Source organism: Canis lupus, chromosome 15 (genome assembly GCF_048164855.1).
Source record: "Canis lupus baileyi chromosome 15, mCanLup2.hap1, whole genome shotgun sequence".
NCBI classification, from domain to species: Eukaryota; Metazoa; Chordata; class Mammalia; order Carnivora; family Canidae; genus Canis; species Canis lupus.
This window is the reverse complement of record NC_132852.1, coordinates 79,806-99,263: the sequence shown is the minus strand read 5'-3', so window position 1 is coordinate 99,263 and position 19,458 is coordinate 79,806. Positions and strand designations below refer to the sequence as shown.

Here is a 19,458-nt window from a genome sequence, read left to right as displayed (position 1 = left end):
TGAATGACACAGTCCCTTGAGCGGATCACAGAAGCCGCAGGTTGTTACTTGCTGCAGATTAAAGCAGGACAGGAGGTACGAGCCTCAGAAATCTGCTCCTGAGAGGCGAATGCTAATGAGCGACATCGGTCTTTACTCCCGTATCCAGATCCCAGCTCCTGCTGCAAACCTGCGTCACGGAGCGCAGCACGCAGGCCCCGGGAGCGGCGGGAGGGGGATGGACGCCCTTCTGTCCCTCCCGCCCGCCCGCCCTCCTCTCCCGGAAGCTCCAGGGAGCCTGGCTCCAGGTCTGAGTGTCACCAGAGGCCAGAAAGCAGAGCTACAAAAGTCTTTACTTGCTTCTTACACAAGACACATCCGCACCTGAAGGCACCTGCTGTGGTCCCCAAACAGAGAGCACGGGCATGAATAAATGGCCACATCGGCACAAGCGTTAGCAAAAGAGGGCGAGGCATTCCAGGTAAACACGGGCCTCTAACTGGGACCCACAAAGGAGACGGAATATGCCCAGCGCAGGGCGGCCCGGCGGACAGACAGGAGACCTGTGTCCTCTGAACTAACAATTCCTGGAGTGCACCGGGTACAGCGAGGACCCCCAGGCCTTAATGACCACAGGGCAGAATGCAGCAGGGGCAGTGAGGACCCCCCAGCACCCGGATGACCCCTGGGTGCAATGCACCAGGGGCGGTGAGGACCCCTATCAGTGGGGCGACCACTGGGCAGAACATCAGGCTTTCTGTTTCACGTTCTAACAATCTAAGTCCTTAACGTTTTTCCCAGAGAAGTGTCACAGCGGGTGCCTTGGGGCGATGTGGGACTCTGCTCCCCCTCAGGCAGCACCGTGCCCGTGAACGGTGCCCCCACCCCCAGGCCCACCTTGAACTCCTGCTGCTTGGCCACCGTCACCGGCATGTGTCCCACGAGGAGAGGGTGTCTTTCCTTCTTAATCTGGTTCCCGTCATCCTCCACGCAGAACCAGCCCATGTGGTTCTCCTCCTCTGCGGTCACGTCAAAGAGAAAGGGGAAGGGCACCTGAGCCGCCTCCTGCTTGGACGGGACCGTGCGGGCCGCAGCCTCAGACAGGACCTCCTGCACGAGGCTCAGGGCCAAATACCGTTTCTGGAAAACGCGACCGTCTGTCCCTCATGGAAAGGCCGCCCGCTGAGCGCTGTGTTCTGGAAGAGCACCTGATTGCCCGCGTGCCCCCCCCCCCCCGGGGCCCCTGCGTAACCACCGAGAGTCGCACGTAGACACCTAGGGCCGTTCAGTGACAGGTGTCGTCACTACAGGAGAAAAACGTGCACCGAGCGAGCTGTGCGCCCCGGCTCCGCAGGTGTCCGGCCTGTGACAGCGAAGGTGCTGCCTTCCAGGTTAGTCCGCTGTGGTCGGAGACGGGCTGGGCCTTTCCTGTCGTGCTCATCACAACCCAAGGAGCCCCTCAGGACAGAGAAAGGGGCAGGGGCAGAGGCAGGAGGGCGCTGCGCTCGGCAAGCAGGGGGCCACGGCGTCCTGCGGGCTGGGAGCATCGCAGGCCTCGGACCCCGTGCAGCTCGGGGACCAGAGCACCCGCACGCACGACACCCTGCACCTTCTGAGTAGCAGATCCGCCTGGGAATGAGCTACGGGCACACGTCTACACTGCAGAGGGGCTTGATTCAGGGGCCGACACAGGAGCGAGGAGACCTCGCCCGGTCCCCCGGTCCCTGGCCGAACCACAGGACCTCCTTCCACGCTGGCAGGGCCTCCGCTGACAACTCGGAGCCGCCCTGGACCTCCCGCGGGTGACAGAGGGGAAGCAGGACTTCCTCCCGCCTGTGGCGCCGGAGCCGCAGCCGGACACAGACCCGCCCCGGGTCACGGGCCCCCGGCCCCCAGGCCGCAGCTCACGGGGCTTCTCCGTTGCTGTTCGCGGGCTCAGCCGGCGTCAACGTGTTCTCACAGTAAGAGCAAGGGCCTATTCTCATGTGTGACCCTAAATCATCACAGTGACGTCTTAAAAATCACTCGTGCGGGAGCGGGGGCGGCAGGTGGGTGGCTCGGTGGGGGAAGCGTCCCACACGATTTGGGCTCGGGTCACAGTCTCAGGGCCGTGGGCCTGAGCTCCACGTCGGGCTCCCCACTCAACAGCGAGTCTCTCTCTCGCTTGCTCATTCTCAAATAAATAAAATGAACACGTTCTTTTGCATTAAAGGACGAGTCTACGGTCAAGGGCGCTCTCGGCTCAGGCACGGGCCCCGCCGCCAGGCAGGGAAGCCGGGGACCAGGGCCCGGCAGCTGAGCCCCGCGCGGCCCACAGCACCCGCTCTTACCCAGGGCGAGCTTGGCCATCTGCAGGTTGCTGATCCACGACTCCTTGATGGCTGGGGTGAAGGTGTTGAACACAGCCGTGAAGAACGTGGGCCGCCCGGACCTGCCGGGGGCACGGGGACAGCTGCACCCCGGGACTCCACCGCTCCGCCGGGTCCCACAGGTCACCGAACCACACCGCCCCCTCGGGCCCAGCCCGGCGGCCCTGTCGGGTCACCACTCACTTGTCCTGCTTCCCCGGGAGCTGCAGCTGGATGCGGCAGCAGTCGGCCGCCCGGATTTCCTCCTCCTTCTTCAGGATGAGCCTCTGCAGGCCTGCTGTCCAATCGTGGGCCACCGCCTGGTTCAGGTTCTGGGGGGAACGCACGCCCGTGTCGGCGTTGGGGGGGCCCAAGCAGGCGGTGCTGCAGCCTGGGCCCTGCCCCCGGGCCCTCGGGGAGCGGGCTGCAGACGAGAGGCCCCCGCGGCCCGGGTTGCACGGGGCGGGACAGCCTAGGACCAGACGGCTCCTCGAGTCCGCCCCAAACGAAGTGACCCCCGCACAGTCTCACCCCACAGGAAACGGGAGGAAACACACCAGGACCGGCCTCGTGGTCACGCCCCGTAGGACATGCCGGCGGCGACATGGGACCAGAAACAGAGTTGGGAGCCGAGGCTCCGAGGTTACCTGGTAGTTTCCTCGGAGGTTCCCGATCAGCTGCGAGATCTGACCGACGACGTTCAAGTCATGCAGCAGGTTCTGCAGGTCCTGGTACAGCTGCCCCGGCCCCACGTACACCTGGTCTGCGGAAGAAGCGAGAGCGGAAACCTGAAGCCACGCGTGTGCTGGTGCCAGAGGCCGAAAACACCAGCGTTAAAATCCCGGCTGACTTAGGAAGTGGATCCTTTGAAGCATTTAGGGGTCTCTTTCCTCTTCTGACCTTTAAATCCAGGATGATGTCAGACTTAGAGAAAAGACCAAGAGCCCCCGGCGTGGGGCCCTCGCGCAGCGCCCGGGACGTTGACGTCTCACGGCCCCGTGGCCCCCTCGTCAGAGCCGCGGAGTCTCGTGGACACGATGCTGCCGGCTCACGCGCACGCCCTACAGGTGTCGCCAGCTCGCCCACCGAGCTCGTCGCTGCCCTGGGCCCCGCCGCCCCGCACGCCCTTGGCTGCCGTCCCCTCCCGGAGGGCCTGTCGCCTGTGAGCTGAGCGCGTGGACCACGGCCCGCGAGTCCTCCCCTAGAGCCTCCCGCGCTTTCCACTGCTGGGGCGATCTCTAAGCCTCAACGACGTAACTGCGGTTGCTAAAAGGTAGCTGGAAACGCCACTAACGTAAAGCAAGTACCCGACAACCGGGGTCACCCACAGCACCTTTCCTCCAATGCCGAAGGACGGGGACAGAGGAGGACGGTCACGGGCAGGGAGGAGCCCCCACTCAGGGCCGCCCGCCTGCCACACGAGGTGCCCCATCCCCCACCTCCCGGCAAGGACGCCGCTGACGCACAGGCCGGATCCCGACGCACGATCCCGCCGGAGCCCGGCGTTAGGGACACGCGGTGACAGCCGACTCCTCTCCCGCGTCTGTGCACACGGGCTGCCCCAGGTCCCCCGGCCAGCGGCCAGCAAACCTGGGTTGTGTGCGGCGAGTGTCCTGGGGTCGGCCCCACGGGCATCATCCAGCTGGGGGTAAGGCCGACGCTGCCCGCAGGACGCAGCCAAGGCCCCGCCGGGCGCCTTACCAACAGCGTGCAGAGCAGGGGCACACGTGTGTGTCACTGGCTACGACTCTTAAAGGACAAACGTATGGTTAAGGGAAAAATAAAAAGTGCAGCTGGCAAGCGTGGCGGCTGGGACCGCTCGGCTCCGCAGGGCCGCCAGAAGGAAGCACGTCCCCCGGCGGGTCTCAGGCTGTGCTGCCGGCGTCACAAGCAGGACCAAGGCGCCCTGCGTTCCCGGCGGGCATGGGGCGCGGCCCATTACGGGACGGCTCTGCACCCCACCCACGACCGCGCACGTCGGTGCTGCCAGCAAATGTGCGGCTCCAACATCAGAGCCTCGGGCGCTGCTCCTCGAGCCGCGCTGGGCACCTCGCTGCAGAGCACTGGTCTGGGCACTCTGCGCGCTCTGCGGACGCTCTGGGGATGCGGGGGACGCTGGCCCTCCGCCTCTGTTCAGGCTGCTGGCGGCAAGCAGGGGCGCCGGCTTTGCTCCCCGGGGCAGCAGCGAGGTTTCCGGGTGCAGGGCCTGCTGGTGCCCGGCGGGAAGCTCCCACACAGACGCTGGTCCCACAGGCCGAGGCCTGCCCTGCACTCCTAACTCGCGGCGCACCCACCACAGAGAAGTACGGCCAGGCTGGCCCCGCTGTCATCCGCAAGGACCCCGGAACGAAAACCCTAGGTGACCTCAGGTATCGGCACCTGCGTGCACACCGTGCGCCCCCCTCGGACACACTGGCCCGCACACCCCGTCCTCCAGACGCCCAAAGACGACCTCCTCGGGACGTGGTGAAGAGGGGCGGGGACGGGCCTCTCCCAGGGAAGGCTCCTGCCCACTGAGACCCCCGTCCCCTCCCCAGCTCGGTGCAGCACAGTTCCCTGAGCGCAGGGGGTGCTCGAGTCCACTGCGGGACGGAGTTGAGGCTGTGCAGACCCGCTCGAGTCCGCTCATCTCTGGCCACAGGCGAGTTTAGTTTCCAGTAAACCCACTCCCCACAGAGGGGGAGGCACAGTGAAGGTGGGGGCAGCGACGGCCCTGGGGGTGCATGGGGTGCAGCCACGGCAGGGGCAGGGCAGCGACGGCCCCGGGGCTCTGGGGATTCCTTGTCCCCAGCGTGCAAAATTGGTGAAAACCTTCCGTCACCCCCCAAAAAAGGCAGAGAATTTGGCAAAGTAACTTTAGAAGATCTGGGAGCGGACACCAGCCTGCGGGACCCGGGACCCCTGAGCAAACCCACAGACGCCAGCCTGCAGGCCCCGGAGAGCGAGCTTTAATGCCAGAGAAATGTCACAGCTCAAGGAGGCGCTGGGAGCGGTGCCCTCCTCAGGGGCCCTGCTGGGGGGTGCGTCCAGGGTCCTTCCTGGCCTCGGGCGCAGCCCCTCCCCCTGCACTCCCTCAGTGGGCAGCCCCCTCCCCTGCACAGCCGCCTCCTCCTTCCCCTCCTCCCTGCACAGGCAGCTCCGCAGGCCTCGGTTGCCAGGCAGTGCCGCCACCGCCCACGCTGTCCTCAGGCTGAACAACAGACCGAGGCTCCAGTGCTGGATTCCAGAGCTCAGTCGTTCCAACGGCAGGAAAGTCACAGGCCACGGCGGGTGGAGCACAGGAGTCTCTACGCGGCTTCTCAAAACAATTGAGGGATGACAAGTGCAGGAGAATTGGAAGGAACAAAACCGCTGTGGGTGAATGAGAAGCGCTTCCCTAAAAGCTCTGAGACACAGGTGGCAGTGACGGCGACAATGGCCGCTGGCTGCTGGGAGGATGCACAGCGTGGATTTGACGCAGAGAGCAGCTCGTTGTCCGGCCCCGACAGCAGCGGGACCCTCGCTCCTGAGGCGTCTGGCCTGGGTGGCGAATGCGTTGTTCCCTGGCAGCACCCCGGGGGACGCCAGGCAGCCCCCGACTCCCCGACCCGAAGCCTGACATGCCCCTGGGGTCTGGCTTGAGTTCGGTCTCCAACACACACAGAGAATTGGTGCACTTCTCGGCCACAAGCTGTCGAGGATGGAGGGTCCCTCCCTGGATGGACAGCACGTCGGTTCTCTCTCCTGGAGGGGCGAGCATGACCTACACGTGACCAGGCACCTCCATCCTGCTCTGCTACCCAAGAAACAGCTGAGTAGCGGCTCTTGCTTCCCTGCCCTGACGCTACGCTTTGCTCTCCTTGCGTGTCACCACGCATATGACTGGAGCCACGAGGGTACGGGGACCGTCAGACACAGGTGGAACAAGGGTCCCCAGGCTGGAGCAGCTCCCGGGCTCTCACTGGCACCACGTGACGGTGGGACGGCCCTGCCCTCAGACGCAGCAGTCCGGCCAGCTGACCAGCACCAGGTCTCCACCATAACCTGGAAGCCTCTTGCAGAACGTTCGTATTCCTCCGGACGCAGCTGGACCCCAGAGCAGACCGCCGTGGGTCCCCGGCACCTGGAGGGACACACGCTTCCCAACCGCCACAGGCTGGGAAGGTTCTCGTCACAAGAGCACTCGCCACTCCCCGTGCACACGCGCTCCTCCCTCCGTGTGCCCCGGCGACATGTCGGACGAACACCAGCTGAACGAATGAATGAACCAATTGGTCGAGGACTGCTCGCTCGCTCTCTGCTAAAATCCTGCTCCCTCGTTGAAACCTGGCTTAGGAAGCATCTTCCCTGGGAAAACCATCCCCCTTGATCTCTCAGGGTCTTGCCCTTGTTTGTGCTGAGGACTGTGTGATATGGTGCCATGTGTGTTCTCAGATCCCAGCCCCAGGGCTTCGGGAGGCGGCGTCTACACCGCAGCCGTCTGGGGATTACCAGAACGTGGCGCTCGGTTAGAAAAGGCCTTCGATAAACAGGTCGGTGGAAGGACACAGTTTAGCTAAAAATCTGACAGTGGTCGGCGGTTCCATCTTTCTTTCCGCTCGCTCCACAGATACTTGTTGAGCGCCTGCTGCGTGCCCGGTCACGACGCCGGGAGGGAAACGATGAGTGGTTGCCCTCACGTAAGGTCCCTCGCGCTCGTCAGCTAGCAGCACCCTGGTTCCTCAGACTGAGGCACCGTCCCCAGAGACCACCCTGAAAGGTACCACACGGCACGTGAAGATGACGCAGTCACCCCGGGGCGGGCGTTCCCCCCACGACGGGCAGCGGGCGTCTGGGGAGGCGGAGGAAGCGTCACCTCAATGCAGAAAACGCGCTCCCTGAACAAGGGCTCTCCCCGAGGTTACGAGGTTACGGGCGGGCTTTGCCAGCGAGAGCGGAAAGGTCACGGCAAGTCGGCAAAACACAGCCACGCCCCCGTTTCCAAGTATTTTCCAGGCTCTCGAACTGAAGGTACAACGACAGACTTCCCCTGAAATTGAAAAATGAAGAAAAACCAGCTGCTCTCCCAAGTGACACGTCTTCTGTTCGCCGCCAATGAGAACCGTGCCCCCCTGCGCCACGGACGGGAGCTCGTGGGCTCAGTCGCGGCCCCAACGTCCTTGCTTCCGTGCACGGCCAACCCCTGAGCGACAGGGCTTTGAACTGCGCGGGCCCCGCTTCCACACACGTTCCCTTGGTAAACACACGGCAGTACCACAGACGCGGCCCCGGGACCTCCTCACCGAGGCTTCCTGTTCCGCGTCTTTAGCTAAGAACACAGCACGGGATTCGGCTACAAAACGCGTGCTAGCCGGCCATTTACGTTCCCGGTAGGGCTTCGGGGCAACGCCAAGCTTCTGGCAGTTAACATTTTTGGAGTCGAAGGATATATGTGGATTTTTGACATATGAGGGTCGGCGCCCCGACCCCCACGTTCTTTAAGGGTCAGTCGTGTTTTAAAAATTAACTCTTCCTGCTATGTGCCTCTTAAATATTACTGATTCATTCACATCTCCCTCTACGTCAGCTCAATACAAGTTATAAAATATAAAGATGAGTAAGAAAACGTACTGGGGCCTTAATACAGCGTCCGTTCTGTGGGTCGAAGCCGGCCCTGGTGACCTGAGCACAGGAAGGCACCTTTTAGCACGGCTACCACTGCTAACACGCAAAGGCGTCATATCGTTCACAAAACCGAGTCCCAGGCAGGATTTGCAATCAAGATTAGCGATTTAGCTCGGTTTTTAAGAACTTTTAACAAATGAGATGCACAAGTTGAACCTGAGTGAAATCTCGCCGACCTACGTCCGCCCGGAGAGCACCCGCGCCTCCTCCCCTCCCCGCACCACCCCTCAGGACGCTCCCGGCCGTGGAAAACCCGTGACACGGTCTATTTTCCTTATTAGCTGACACCGTGCAGTTCCTGCAAGAAGGACTTAGTGCTCAGTGATCCGGGGGTGTGGGAGCTGTGACACCACACGCCCGGGGACGTAGCTTACCAGGCCACTTACCCAACGGAATGACCGACTGTTAACGTTACACAAACGGGATCAACAGGAGACCCCACAGCAAATCAGACCTGATGCTCCTCAGGCCACGTTCCTGTGATGTGCCTACGCAGCCAGAAAAGTTTCAGGGTTTAAAGGCACCTTTTTCTGAGCACGTCAGAGACAAAATAATCTGGAAGGTTGTCCGATATGTTTATAGCATTTATATATTTAACACAAAGGCTCGTTTCATGTATGAAAAGGTTCCCTCCCTGAAAGTCCCCATTCACTGTGTTTTGTGTGGCCAGTGAGTGAGTGAAGCTCAGCGGGGCTTTATTTGCATTAAAAAAGGCAGAGGGAAGAAGGAAGTCCTGAATACCAGCCAAGTTCAAAATCTGCAGTGCAGAGGCCCCACTGGTAACAGAAACCCTAAGTGCCACACAGCTGTTGACGCGCTGGCAAAGTATCAGGGCAGCCCCGGCTCATCTCCCCGGACAGGAGCACGGCCCAGTCCCCCCCTGCGCAGGGAGCCTGGGGGAGAGACAAGGGGGCCGCGCAGCAGAGCCAAGCCTACAGCAGGTCCACAGGCCCGAGACCCCTGGGCGTCGATCACTGCGGGGTCGGGACACAGGGGCCAGAGCCCCAAGTGCTGAACCAGAAACCACAGCCGGAGACTGAGGCATCCCACACGGCAGGGCTTCCCCCTAAACCCAGAGGACGCGCAGCAGCAGGGGCAAGCCGCAAGAGGAGGGTGAGCGGGCTCACAGCCGACACAACACAGGCTCCCAAGAGGGTGGCCTCCCACGGCCCGGCCACCTCCCTGGCCCTCGGGCACCGCTGCAGCCAAGGAGCCGGCCCCGAGCCACGCGGGCACCTCAGAACAATGTCACTTACTCGGCTTAGCGTTGGCGACCACTGCCAGGCTCTCGGGCGGGTGCACGGGGGGACACCTGCTTTCTCCAGCACCGTCATTACTGCCGTACTCGATCACTTCTACGTGTCCAAGAGGAACACTCCACTTCAACAAATACCTCTGGCTCGATGACATTATGGTGCTGCTGTCGGAGGTGCTGAAACAGGGAGAAACCGTTCCTTAGGATTCATCACCCGCGTGACTCGCGGTACTGTCTATCCCTTAGATAATTCAAGTGAGGAAGCTTCGGGATGCTTCGGACTTGCTTGCAAAGTTGCCGTTTGGTCCCATAAAGAGGCCTCCCACTAGGTGAGGGCAGGCCCTTCACTGCCCGACCCAGGGCGACGGGAGAGCGTGGACTGCTAGGTCCCAGAAAGCGCTCAGGGTCCCACAGAGGCAGAAGGGAACAGGCCGGATGCTCCCGGATGGCTCCCTGGGCAAAGCTGCTCCTGCGTCCTGGCAAATACTGTTAGCAGGGACAACCTCCTGTGCAGTCTCTGACCATTTCTTACCAAAGTTCCTTCTTTACTCTTGGATATAGTACAACTATTTCAATAAAATTAAATCATGTGGGCAGCCCGGGTGGCTCAGCGGTTTAGCGCCACCTTCAGCCCAGGGCGTGATCCTGGAGTCCCGGGATCAAGTCCCACGTCGGACTCCCTGCATGGAGCCTGCTTCTCCCTCTGCCTGGGTCTCTGCCTCTCTCGGTGTCTCTCATGGATAAATAAATAAAATCTTTAAAAAAAATTAAATCATGCCATTATGCTCCATGATCAAAATACTTATTATGGAACAATGAAAAAAAAATCCCAGGTATTTTTTCCTTTCCCCATAAAATGGAGCAAACACGCATGTACCTAACTGGTTACGTGGAAATGCTAGAGCAGACACGTGTGCAACCACCACCAAGCCAGTGCGTCAGGGCTCCCAGCGCCCCGAGGCCTCGGCGTGCCCAGGGACCTCACCCCTCCTTACTACAAGTGATCATCACAGTTTGCTTTCTTTAAGACATATACTTTTTTTTTTTTTCCCTCAATCAAAATGTAGAAAACAATAGCCAAAATGCTGGGCACTGTACTTGAAACTGAAATACTTAAAAAAAAAGAAAAAAGAAACTGAAATACTTGACGTGTTGGGAGCCAGCTGGTACCCAAGCTACCTGACGTCCCCCAAATGTTAGAGGGCCTCACGCTTCAACTTCCAGCCCGCGTGGGGAGGCGCAGGAGGCACTCAGATGCCCAGTAACAAGTGCAAGACTGCGTATTCGATGCATGGGGCGGGCTTTACACCTAGCAACGGAGAACCCGGGAACTTGGCCCCAAATTTCTACTGAACCTGCTTGAATCTCAAATCTCCACTCCTGATGTTCTGAGGCTACCAAGGGGCTCTTTTCACATCTCAGCCCGACCAAAGCGGGTCCTCCCTTCACCACCTTCCGGGAGCGTCGCTGAGAGCGCGTCAGGGGGGACCAGACTGTCTGTTCCCTTGGTCACAGGACGAGGGGACCAAGCTCCGCGCACAGATCGGTGCGCCCTGAACGGGGGGTACTAAGGGGACCACCGCTCCTGTGGGGTGCGGCACGCACGCTCACCGTGCACTGACCGTGGCGCACATCAACACATCACTGAGCATGAAGACCCGCCGCTCCTTGGTCTTAATGATTTCTCCTCTGTCGTTGTAAACAGTTTCTATCATATCGTCGGACCGCACGAGGTACCGGTTCCCGCTGCTGAGAAGCTGAACATTCAAAGTCACGCTTGACACGGTTCCCGCAACCGAGTTCCCCGAAAGAAGAGAAAGCGTGAGCCAAAGTCTTGCACAACACAGGAGCAGAACGCGTCAGGGTTCGGCAGACTTTTCCCTTTACGGAGGATTTGCATACTTCCCATCACACTTCACGTGCATACTACGAAGAATCCCGAAAGTGGCTTTTTTTAAGTAAGTCGCTGTACAGACGGTGTTTGGAATCCTCCTCAACAGTGAAGGGAGACTAACCCTCTGTTTGTAAACTCGCCTTCTCCAGCTGAGACGCTGATCCAGCAAAGGGGGGCTCCTCTGTCTGCACCTGTCACTCTCCCTCCTCCCCTCGGATGACCTGCCCGAGCACAGGCTCCATCCTTACACTGCCTCGCCCGGCCGCAGTCGTTCTCTTATGTGCGACGCTATGTCAGCCGAGAACGTTCGTGAGCACGATAGCGACCCGGGGGGGTTTGTTTTCCCAATTAAGAAAACGTCTTAGTTTTTTGGGGTACGTCAAAATTCGTCTCACGGGGCTGAACACAACACTTGGTTTATAAACCTTTGCAGAGATGCTTGGTGTTAATAAGACGAGACCAGTCATGTAGAAGCTAGACTGATTGTGACTATTCGGCCCAAAAGAACATGGGGAAACCCGAAGCTCAGGGGGCGTTCTGACTCTAAATCTGCAGCGGCCGAGCCCCCAGCCAACCTACTCCTGACGTGCTCACAGGGGTGACGAGGCTGCGCGCACGGGCTCGGAACCGGGAGTGAGCGACGCACACCACTTCCCCGTCGGCCTGCGTCGCTCTGTGCCTCACGGGCGTGCAAACACCGCGACCACAGGCAAGCACGATTCTAAACAGCATGACCATCACTGGCTGCGATTTGCAGCTCATAGAAACCCCACGTCAATCGCTCAGGAAATCAGGGAGAGCCTGTATAATGGTAAAGTTCTTGTGGCGAGGTCACTGAGGGTCACCATCTGATAGGAGACTACCCTACAGACAGAAAATGGTTTTAGCGACGATAAATAGGATTTGTGATTATTTAAAACCACTCCTATCGATTACCTTCCTCCTGTGGACCAGGGCCGTAAGTAAATACGGGGAGGTCTACATAAAATCCACTCGCTGTCGTGGGAAAGACTTGTGATAGAAAGTGGAAACACGTCTCTGCCTAGGAGCTGCTTTCCTGCGGGGATTCCCTCAGTTTCCGTGACAACCACCACTTACGCTGCACGTGACCTCCTCTGGTGCCATTCTGACCATCTAACACGAGACACCGCGTGGTGGCCGAAAGACTCCGCGACAGGAGCCGGTCTGAACCTCCGTGGGGGTCCCGGCCCGGGCGAGGGTCTCGTGAACCCGGCCCCTTCCCCAGGGACGTGCGCCCCGACCCGCCCGACGTCTCCATCGGCTTCCGAGGCAGGGCCCTGAGCCGCGGCCTCGCTGCAGCTTCCAGAAGATTAGTAGCAAGCGGTGGAAAGAACGGCGGCTTATTAGTGCGAAGCAAGCGGAACCGCAGCACAGAGAAACCTCGGTCAACCTTGTTCAGGTATCTCTCGTTGATGGCTTTGGCGACGTGCTTGATTTCGCAGCGCTGGTCGGCGTCTCTCTTCCTCTCGTTCAGCTTCTCCGCTAACGTTTCTAGCTCCGTCAGCGCCATCTGAAGCGGCAGCCGGTCAGGATGGCCTTTGGAGGTGTTCTTCAGCATGTCCTTGGGAGAAACACGGTAGGAGGGGACGCGTGACCGCCGGTGCGGGGGTGCAGGCGGCGGCACACACGCGCTCCCAGCTGGCCGCTGCGCCCCCACTTCTGGGGGAGGATGGACCAGCCCCGGGGAGAGAAGAAGCCAAGTGACTCAGGATTCGGCTAAACACGGAGCAGCTCCTTTTGCAAAAACACAGTGAACTCACTAAGTGGCTTTGCTAATGGAAAAAACTAGCACTTCCCCATAAAGGCTCCGTGAATGGGAACGAGCTGCACCCCAGGTCCCAGAAGGGCCCTGCCCTCCGCACTCCGTCCAGCCTAACGACTAGCCTGTTGCTCCCACCGACACAGAGCCCGCACCCCGGCTTCGCCACGCTCCCGGGGGCGCCCCTCCCCCTCCTGCCCACGTCCGAGGGGCGCAAAGGCACGAGGAGGCTGCAGGGAGGACGCCCGGCAGGCAGCGGCAACACGGTCACCCAGACAACGGAGCCATGGGCGTCACTCGGGCACAGGCTTCCCAGAGCAACATCCAGGGGCACCTGGTGGCTCGGCGGGGAGCTCAGGTCACGATGCCGGGGTCCTGGGACCGAGTCCCGCATCGGGCTCCCTGCTCAGCTTCTCCCTCTCTCTCCGCCGCTCCCCCTCCCATTTCTAATAAAATGTTTAGAAAAAAAAAAAAAGAGCAACAGTGAAGTGACAGTCACAGCGCTGTCCCCTCGCTCGTACAGAGGACGCTCGCTGGCCTTCGGCCGCTCGTCTGCTCAAGGGGCACACGGTCGGGGGCACGCCCGCTCAGACCTAGCCCAGCCCGCCGCCGTCCCCCTGCAGCTACGCCGGCCCCACCAGCCTGCAGTCCAACAGCACCTTCGTCTTGTAACCTGCTTCTTATCTGAGAAAACAAAACCCTGCGAAACGAGGCAGCGTTTCCGGTCTGAGCGAGCTGCGTGCACCGTGCTACACGCGCGTTCCCTCTGAGTCCCTTTAAGTCCTATCGAGGCGAGTAAAGCACCCGACAGCACATTCTGGCTCCGAGGTCACAGCTGGTGGCTGCCGCCGTCGGCACCATCAGGACACGCACCGCAGCTGCGGGTCCGCGGGCTGGGGCCACCGCATGCCGGGAGAGCACCCCGGGAGCAAGACGGGAAGTCTGCTGCTGCGTCCAGGCCCCGACCCACGTGCGTCCGACACGGGACAGGAAACGGTCGCGGGAAGCGAGACAAAGATTCCGGAGGACCACATGTCCGAAAGCAGCAGCAGAAGAGCCGGGGTTCAGCTTCGCCGGGGCTCAGGGAGGGCTGCGGGGGTCTGAGCCCCAGCGGGGCCCGGAGAGCTGGGCATCAGGGCGGAGAAGGGCAGCGGGACGCCCAACGGGCCCGGGACAGCAGGAGGCAGCAGGCGGTGCCCGGCCACCCGACCCGCGTGTGCGGAGCAGGACGCCCATCCTGGGCCAGCCGAGCCCCGGGCCCCGCCCCCCCTCAGGGACAGCTCCCGGGAGCACCTCTCCTCGGAGCACCTCTCCGGGGAGCCCAGGGCCCTGGGGGGCCCTCACCCTCCTCTCAGATGCACACACCGCGGACTCCCTGGCCCAACCGCGTGTTTCCCCACGTGCCCGACCCTCCGCCGCCCCCTCACCGGCCAGGGAACCACTCCCCCAAATCCTGGAGTTCTCAGGTGAGTCTGCTGGGCCCAGACGGACGGGGCGGGAGGAGGAGGGAGACCCACGGAGGGACTGGCCTCACGGACCCCGAGGGAACTAGGCGGGGAGGCGACCACAACCTCACAGAACGTCCTCGGGCCTAAATCTGAGAAACGCTGCCAGGTCCAGGCCCCTGCGGTCAACCGGCACGAGGCTCGGAGCCCGACCTCTGATGGCTCCTTCCGCTGCCCACGGCCCTCCCGCCCTAAGGAATACACCTCGGTGAACACCTGGGTCAAGGGTTTGCTGCGACTTACGGACGGTTAACCGAAAGCTGACGAGCTACACTGGAAATCACACCCAACTACAGCTAAGTGAGAACAGAAAACCACCAGGAGGAGGCGTCTAGGTGCGACGTGGGCGGCCAGGGGTTGCCAGGCACCTACGGGCACGTCGCCAAGCACGGTCTGCGTGAGGGTCTGCACATGCAGCGCACGGACCGGGAGGCGGTTAGGCCTCTGCCCCTGGTCCCTGCGTCCCCACGTAGCCGAAGAAGAGTGTCTAATCGCCTCCCCCACCGTCTTCCTCACCAAGCCGCCTGCCTGGAGCCTCCTACATTCAGAGTTCAGTAAATCCCCAACAACTAGAGCAAAACACATTTTCTGGATATTTTGATTCTAGGGGTAAAAAAACAAAGCAGAACAAACCCAGCTTCTGTTACTAAGACTCTAATGCCTACGCTGGGAACCAGGACCCGATGGGACACGTACACAGGCAACCGGCACCAGAAACGGCCTGTGCGCCTCGGCTCGGAAACAGCCGAGACCAACGCGTAACCGTGGGCGCCCTCCTCTCAGGGTCTCAGGGCTTCGTGGGTCACGAGGTACGTTCCCCACAGACTCGGCTGCCGGCAGCAGCGGGCTCGATGCCGAGGGAGACGCCCCTCGTCTGCAGGGAGGGCACCGCGATCCGCGCTGCGACTCCACACTGGGGCCGCGGGAGCAGCAGGCTGGGCATCGCAGGAGACCTGTCCCGGGCACGGGCGGGACCCAGGCTCCGGGGGGACCAGGTGGGCGCAGACAGCGCGTCATCCGCACTCAGAGCCGCTGTTGCTGGGAGCCACACACCCACCACTCTGCGCATCTTTAGTTTCTGACGATGCTGGGGCGGCCACTGAGCCTCCTGCCGCAGCGTCCCCGCCCCCTGCAGTCTGTGCAGCCCCCTCGCGATGGGCACACTTCGTCTGAGTCCTAACTTGGGCTCCCGAGCCCACCGACCCACCGACCCGTGCAGCACAGGGCGTGGGTCATTTTCCACCTGACCCTAGACCCAGGCCCTGACCACGGCAGAAGGGGGTGGACATGGCTCTGGCCCCGGGGAGCCAAGCCCCGCCCCACCTGGCTGCTCATGAGCTGGCTAGAGGGGGTCCTGGCTAGTGGGGGGTCCCGGCTACGGGGTGCGTCCCAGCCAGTGGGGGTCCAGGCCAGTGGGGGTCTGAGCTAGTGGGGGGGGTCCTGGGTAGTGGGAGACAGGCTAGTGGGGGTCCAGCGCCCTCCCCCTGCCCTCCCGGAACTGCTGGGGGAGGACAGGAGGTCAGAGACAGAAGCAGAAGGGACACCACCGTCCACAGTCGCGGGCAGGGGCGTGTCCTTACCTGCAGCAGCAGAATGAACTGCGGGAACCTCTGGATGGGCTTCATCATCAGGCTGTAGAGCGTGACGCGGTCGGGGCTGGACTCCTGGCACTGCTGTGGGGAGAAGCTCGCTTACTCACGCTCGGCCCGTGCTGGCCCCAGCTCCGCCGCCGGGGCCAGGGTCACCCCCGCCCGCAGCCCCACCCCATCCTGCACCCCGCACCGCGGGACATGCCCGCCCAAGTCGCCAGGTGTGCAGCCCGTCGCGGCAGGCTCTGCACCGGAATCTTCCGGGTTTTTCGCTGGAGGCTTTCGGAGCCACCTCCGACTGCCGGGCAGGGTTCGGCCCTTTATGAGGCCATTGCAATCCTCTAGGGACTGAAAAGTGCACTTACTAAAACAGGAAGAGGATCACGGACTCCCAAACAAGAGCAGCCAGGGCCCCTAGAGGAAGCCCGCCCCACGCCCCACGCCCCACGCCCCGCGCCACGTTCTCTGCGGCGGCCGCTGCCGGCCTCACCCGGCTCTGCTGTGCGGTCTCGGGGTGAGCAGTGGGGTGTCCCTGGGTCCGAGCCTGTCTGAGCTGGCCCAGGAGCGGCTGCGGCCAAGGACATTCGGCCCGAGGGCCCCTCCCTCATGTGCCAGGGGCGGCCTCATCCCCTGGCCCGCGTCCCTGAGCCGGGGACCCCCACCCGGCTGGACCACCTGCATACCCAGGGTGGGGTCTCTCCAGCCAAGGGAGCTGTGTGGTCGGATGGCAGAGCGAGGGACCGGCCCCAGCACCTCGAGGGCAGCCCAGCCTCCCGACACGATCCCGGGCTGGGCCCCGACGACACACGTGCCCGTCCCCAGGCCTCCTGGTAGGAAGGAGGTCGCCTGCCAGTGGGGGCTGTGGCCGGCTCCCTGGCTGACATCTTGGGTTCGGTCAGCGTCCACAGGACCGTTACGGCCTCCTCCACGGAGGTGAACGTGCGAGTCGCCTGCACTGCCTTTGTCCAGGAGCCGTGCTGCTGCGGCACGGAAAGGCCATGGAGCACCGAGGCCCCCACCGCCGGGGTCCGACTGACGGGGAGGGACGGCCGGCGAGACTCCCGCCCAAGTCCGCTCGCTGCAGGGAGCAGGAGCTTTGGGAATTCAGCTCAGGTAACATGCACGAACCTTGGCTCGAGGTTCACGATCGGAGTTGGGGTCTCGTGCAAACGAGGTCCGGGTGGGTGGCTGGTCACGGTGAGGGGCCGTGGGCTGAAGACCCCAGCTCAGCAACAGCCCTCAGCAGACACTCCCCATCGCCCAAGTCCGACGCGCCTCCCCTCGCTGTGCACCTGACACCAGCCCAGGGACCAAGCCCCCAGCCCAGGGAGGGGCCCATTTACTGCTCTGACTCGTAGGGGGCGAAGACTCCACCCCAATCCCAAACTCCGTCTGCTGCCCCTGACGTCATGCTGACAGGAAGCCAAAGCAGCTTCCTTTGGGGCCAGACCTTACCTTTCCATCTGTCCATCCACCTACACTCTTCCAAGGATGCGCAAAACATAGCTTATTTCCAAAAAATGACGCCACCGCTACAGACTCATCTCTATTTCTAGCACTGACCCAACATTTGGTCAAAATCTTTACGATAAATAACGTTACATGTCTAGAGACAGAGTGTGGTGAGAATTTCACTGAGAAGCATTTTGACGTGGAACCTATCACCGGAAGGTGTGGGAACCCAGAAGGAAAACACAAGTGCTTACCTTTAAGAACTCAAGAAAAGCAGGCTTGGTAGCACACGTCTTCTTGAGGATGGCCACGGCGGTGCTGAAGTTATTCACGTACTCGCTGTAGGCGTCCAGCACCATGGATTTGGAAAACTGGGACGTCGGAGCAAATGGAGAACTATCAGCAGCACGTGAGCCCCGGGACTCCCTGCACCCGGGTGCGACAGAAGATCTGAAAACTGCCCCAAAGACCACCCCTCGGGCCCTGGGAGGTTTCCACAGGACCCACTTCATCACGAACGGGTGTGATTTTTTTTTTCTTTTTTCAGCACACGGGTTAGGCGCTGTTTACGCAGCTGCACGACCTAACTCTGCGGCCTCGACGCGCTGCCGGCATTGCCGTTCAGGCCGCTGGCGGTCTGGCCCTCAGCTAAGCAGTGGCCCTGACCACAGACGACCAGAGAGGAGGGTGTCCCAGGAGAGAATGCCTCGCAGGCCCCAGGACCCTGACCCGCGGGCGCGGAGCCTCCCCTGGGGACTCCCCAGGGCAGCCAGAGACCGATCCTCTCCCACCACATTGGCCTGCTGCCCCGGGTTCCTAACACCAAGGGCCTCCCTCTGACACTCTCCTAACCCCACACGTTCTCCAGATAAACAGTCCTATCTGTAAGCAGGTGCCTCATGTGACTGTCACGGAAAAAAATGCTTTTACCTAAACTGGATGTTTTTAAAGTTTTTTCCTTTAAAAAAAACGTCCCCAGGGTAAATATTTCAAGAAATATTTCAAGACAAAGTAAATGTAGACACCAAATGCATAAAATAGCCAGGAAATGTCACAGCACAGGAAACATCCGCGGCTGCCTCCTCTGTTTTTCATAAGGGCCCTGAACGGGATCACGCAAGTACTTTAGTAAGAACTCCCGTTCCCTTCCCGTTCCCGTTCCCGTGCGGGGCGGCCTGTCACGTCCACGCACGCCGGAGGCTCCCCCTCCAGGAAAGGTTAACGCAGTCGTGCTTCCCTCCCACGCGCGTGGGCAGAGACCTGACCCCGGGGGCACACGGGCCAGGGCGGCACACTGCTTGCAGGGCCCCAGCTCGGCCACAGAAGGCCGCTCCACTGCCTGGGGATGCTCCGGGGCCACTGGCAGCCTTGCCGCCGGCCTCGGGCGGTGCCCCCGGTGCTCTAGAGCACATGCCCCTGAGCAGAGCGCCGTGGCCTCCAAGGGCCCCGGACAGACCCGGCCCGCTGACCGGGACGCCCGGCGGGAGACCTCCTCCGCCCACCCGCAAGGACAGCAAACGGCGCAGGGCACGGGCGAGCTCCGCGGGGCGGGGGCGCGCCGGCAATCACCGAAGCCACGAAGACGTCCCCGATGGTCTCCACCGAGTCCCACTCGGCCACGCGGCTGGCCAGCGCGATCTGGAACATGCCGTGGCACTGCAGCAGCTCCTTCACTCGGAAGAACACCATCTTTAGCTTCCTCTCGCTCAGGATCTTTGGCTCCATCTCCGACAGCGGCTTCTCGTATTGCTGATAAAGACACGCGTGGAAACGCACAGACCCGGCGCTCAGCGTCTCCGGGGAGGCTGCCCGCGGTCGGTCTGTGCGTGACCACGTGCGTAGGCGAAGGGCCAGGGCGACCCAGGTCCGCCCCGCGACACGCGTACCTCCAGAATCCGCTTAAGAGCATCCACGTAGTTCTTCTCGCTGTCGACCACTGAGCCCAGGATGTATCTTCTCACGACCTGTTGATCGGAAAACACACTGCGGCCACTGGGCAGGGGACGGGGGGAC

The 19,458-nt window shown here is 61.7% G+C and overlaps 1 protein-coding gene across 5 annotated transcripts in view; it reads right to left on the bottom strand.

Annotated features, from left to right (window-relative positions):
• ARHGEF10 (Rho guanine nucleotide exchange factor 10) overlaps positions 1-19,458 on the bottom strand; it is a 99,966-nt gene that overhangs the window by 21,412 nt on the left and 59,096 nt on the right. For 4 of the 5 annotated variants that reach the window (XM_072775770.1, XM_072775768.1, XM_072775772.1 and 1 more), the window contains 11 exons: positions 19,332-19,409; positions 19,015-19,194; positions 17,700-17,816; positions 15,985-16,077; positions 12,531-12,701; positions 10,837-10,982; positions 9,227-9,402; positions 2,975-3,090; positions 2,532-2,659; positions 2,310-2,410; positions 877-998 (listed from right to left, as the gene is read on the bottom strand). In XM_072775770.1, the coding sequence (XP_072631871.1) occupies positions 877-998; positions 2,310-2,410; positions 2,532-2,659; positions 2,975-3,090; positions 9,227-9,402; positions 10,837-10,982; positions 12,531-12,701; positions 15,985-16,077; positions 17,700-17,816; positions 19,015-19,194; positions 19,332-19,409 (1,428 nt within the window). The remainder of the gene's footprint in view (positions 1-876; positions 999-2,309; positions 2,411-2,531; positions 2,660-2,974; positions 3,091-9,226; positions 9,403-10,836; positions 10,983-12,530; positions 12,702-15,984; positions 16,078-17,699; positions 17,817-19,014; positions 19,195-19,331; positions 19,410-19,458) is intronic. The other variant, XM_072775771.1, reaches the window with a different exon arrangement.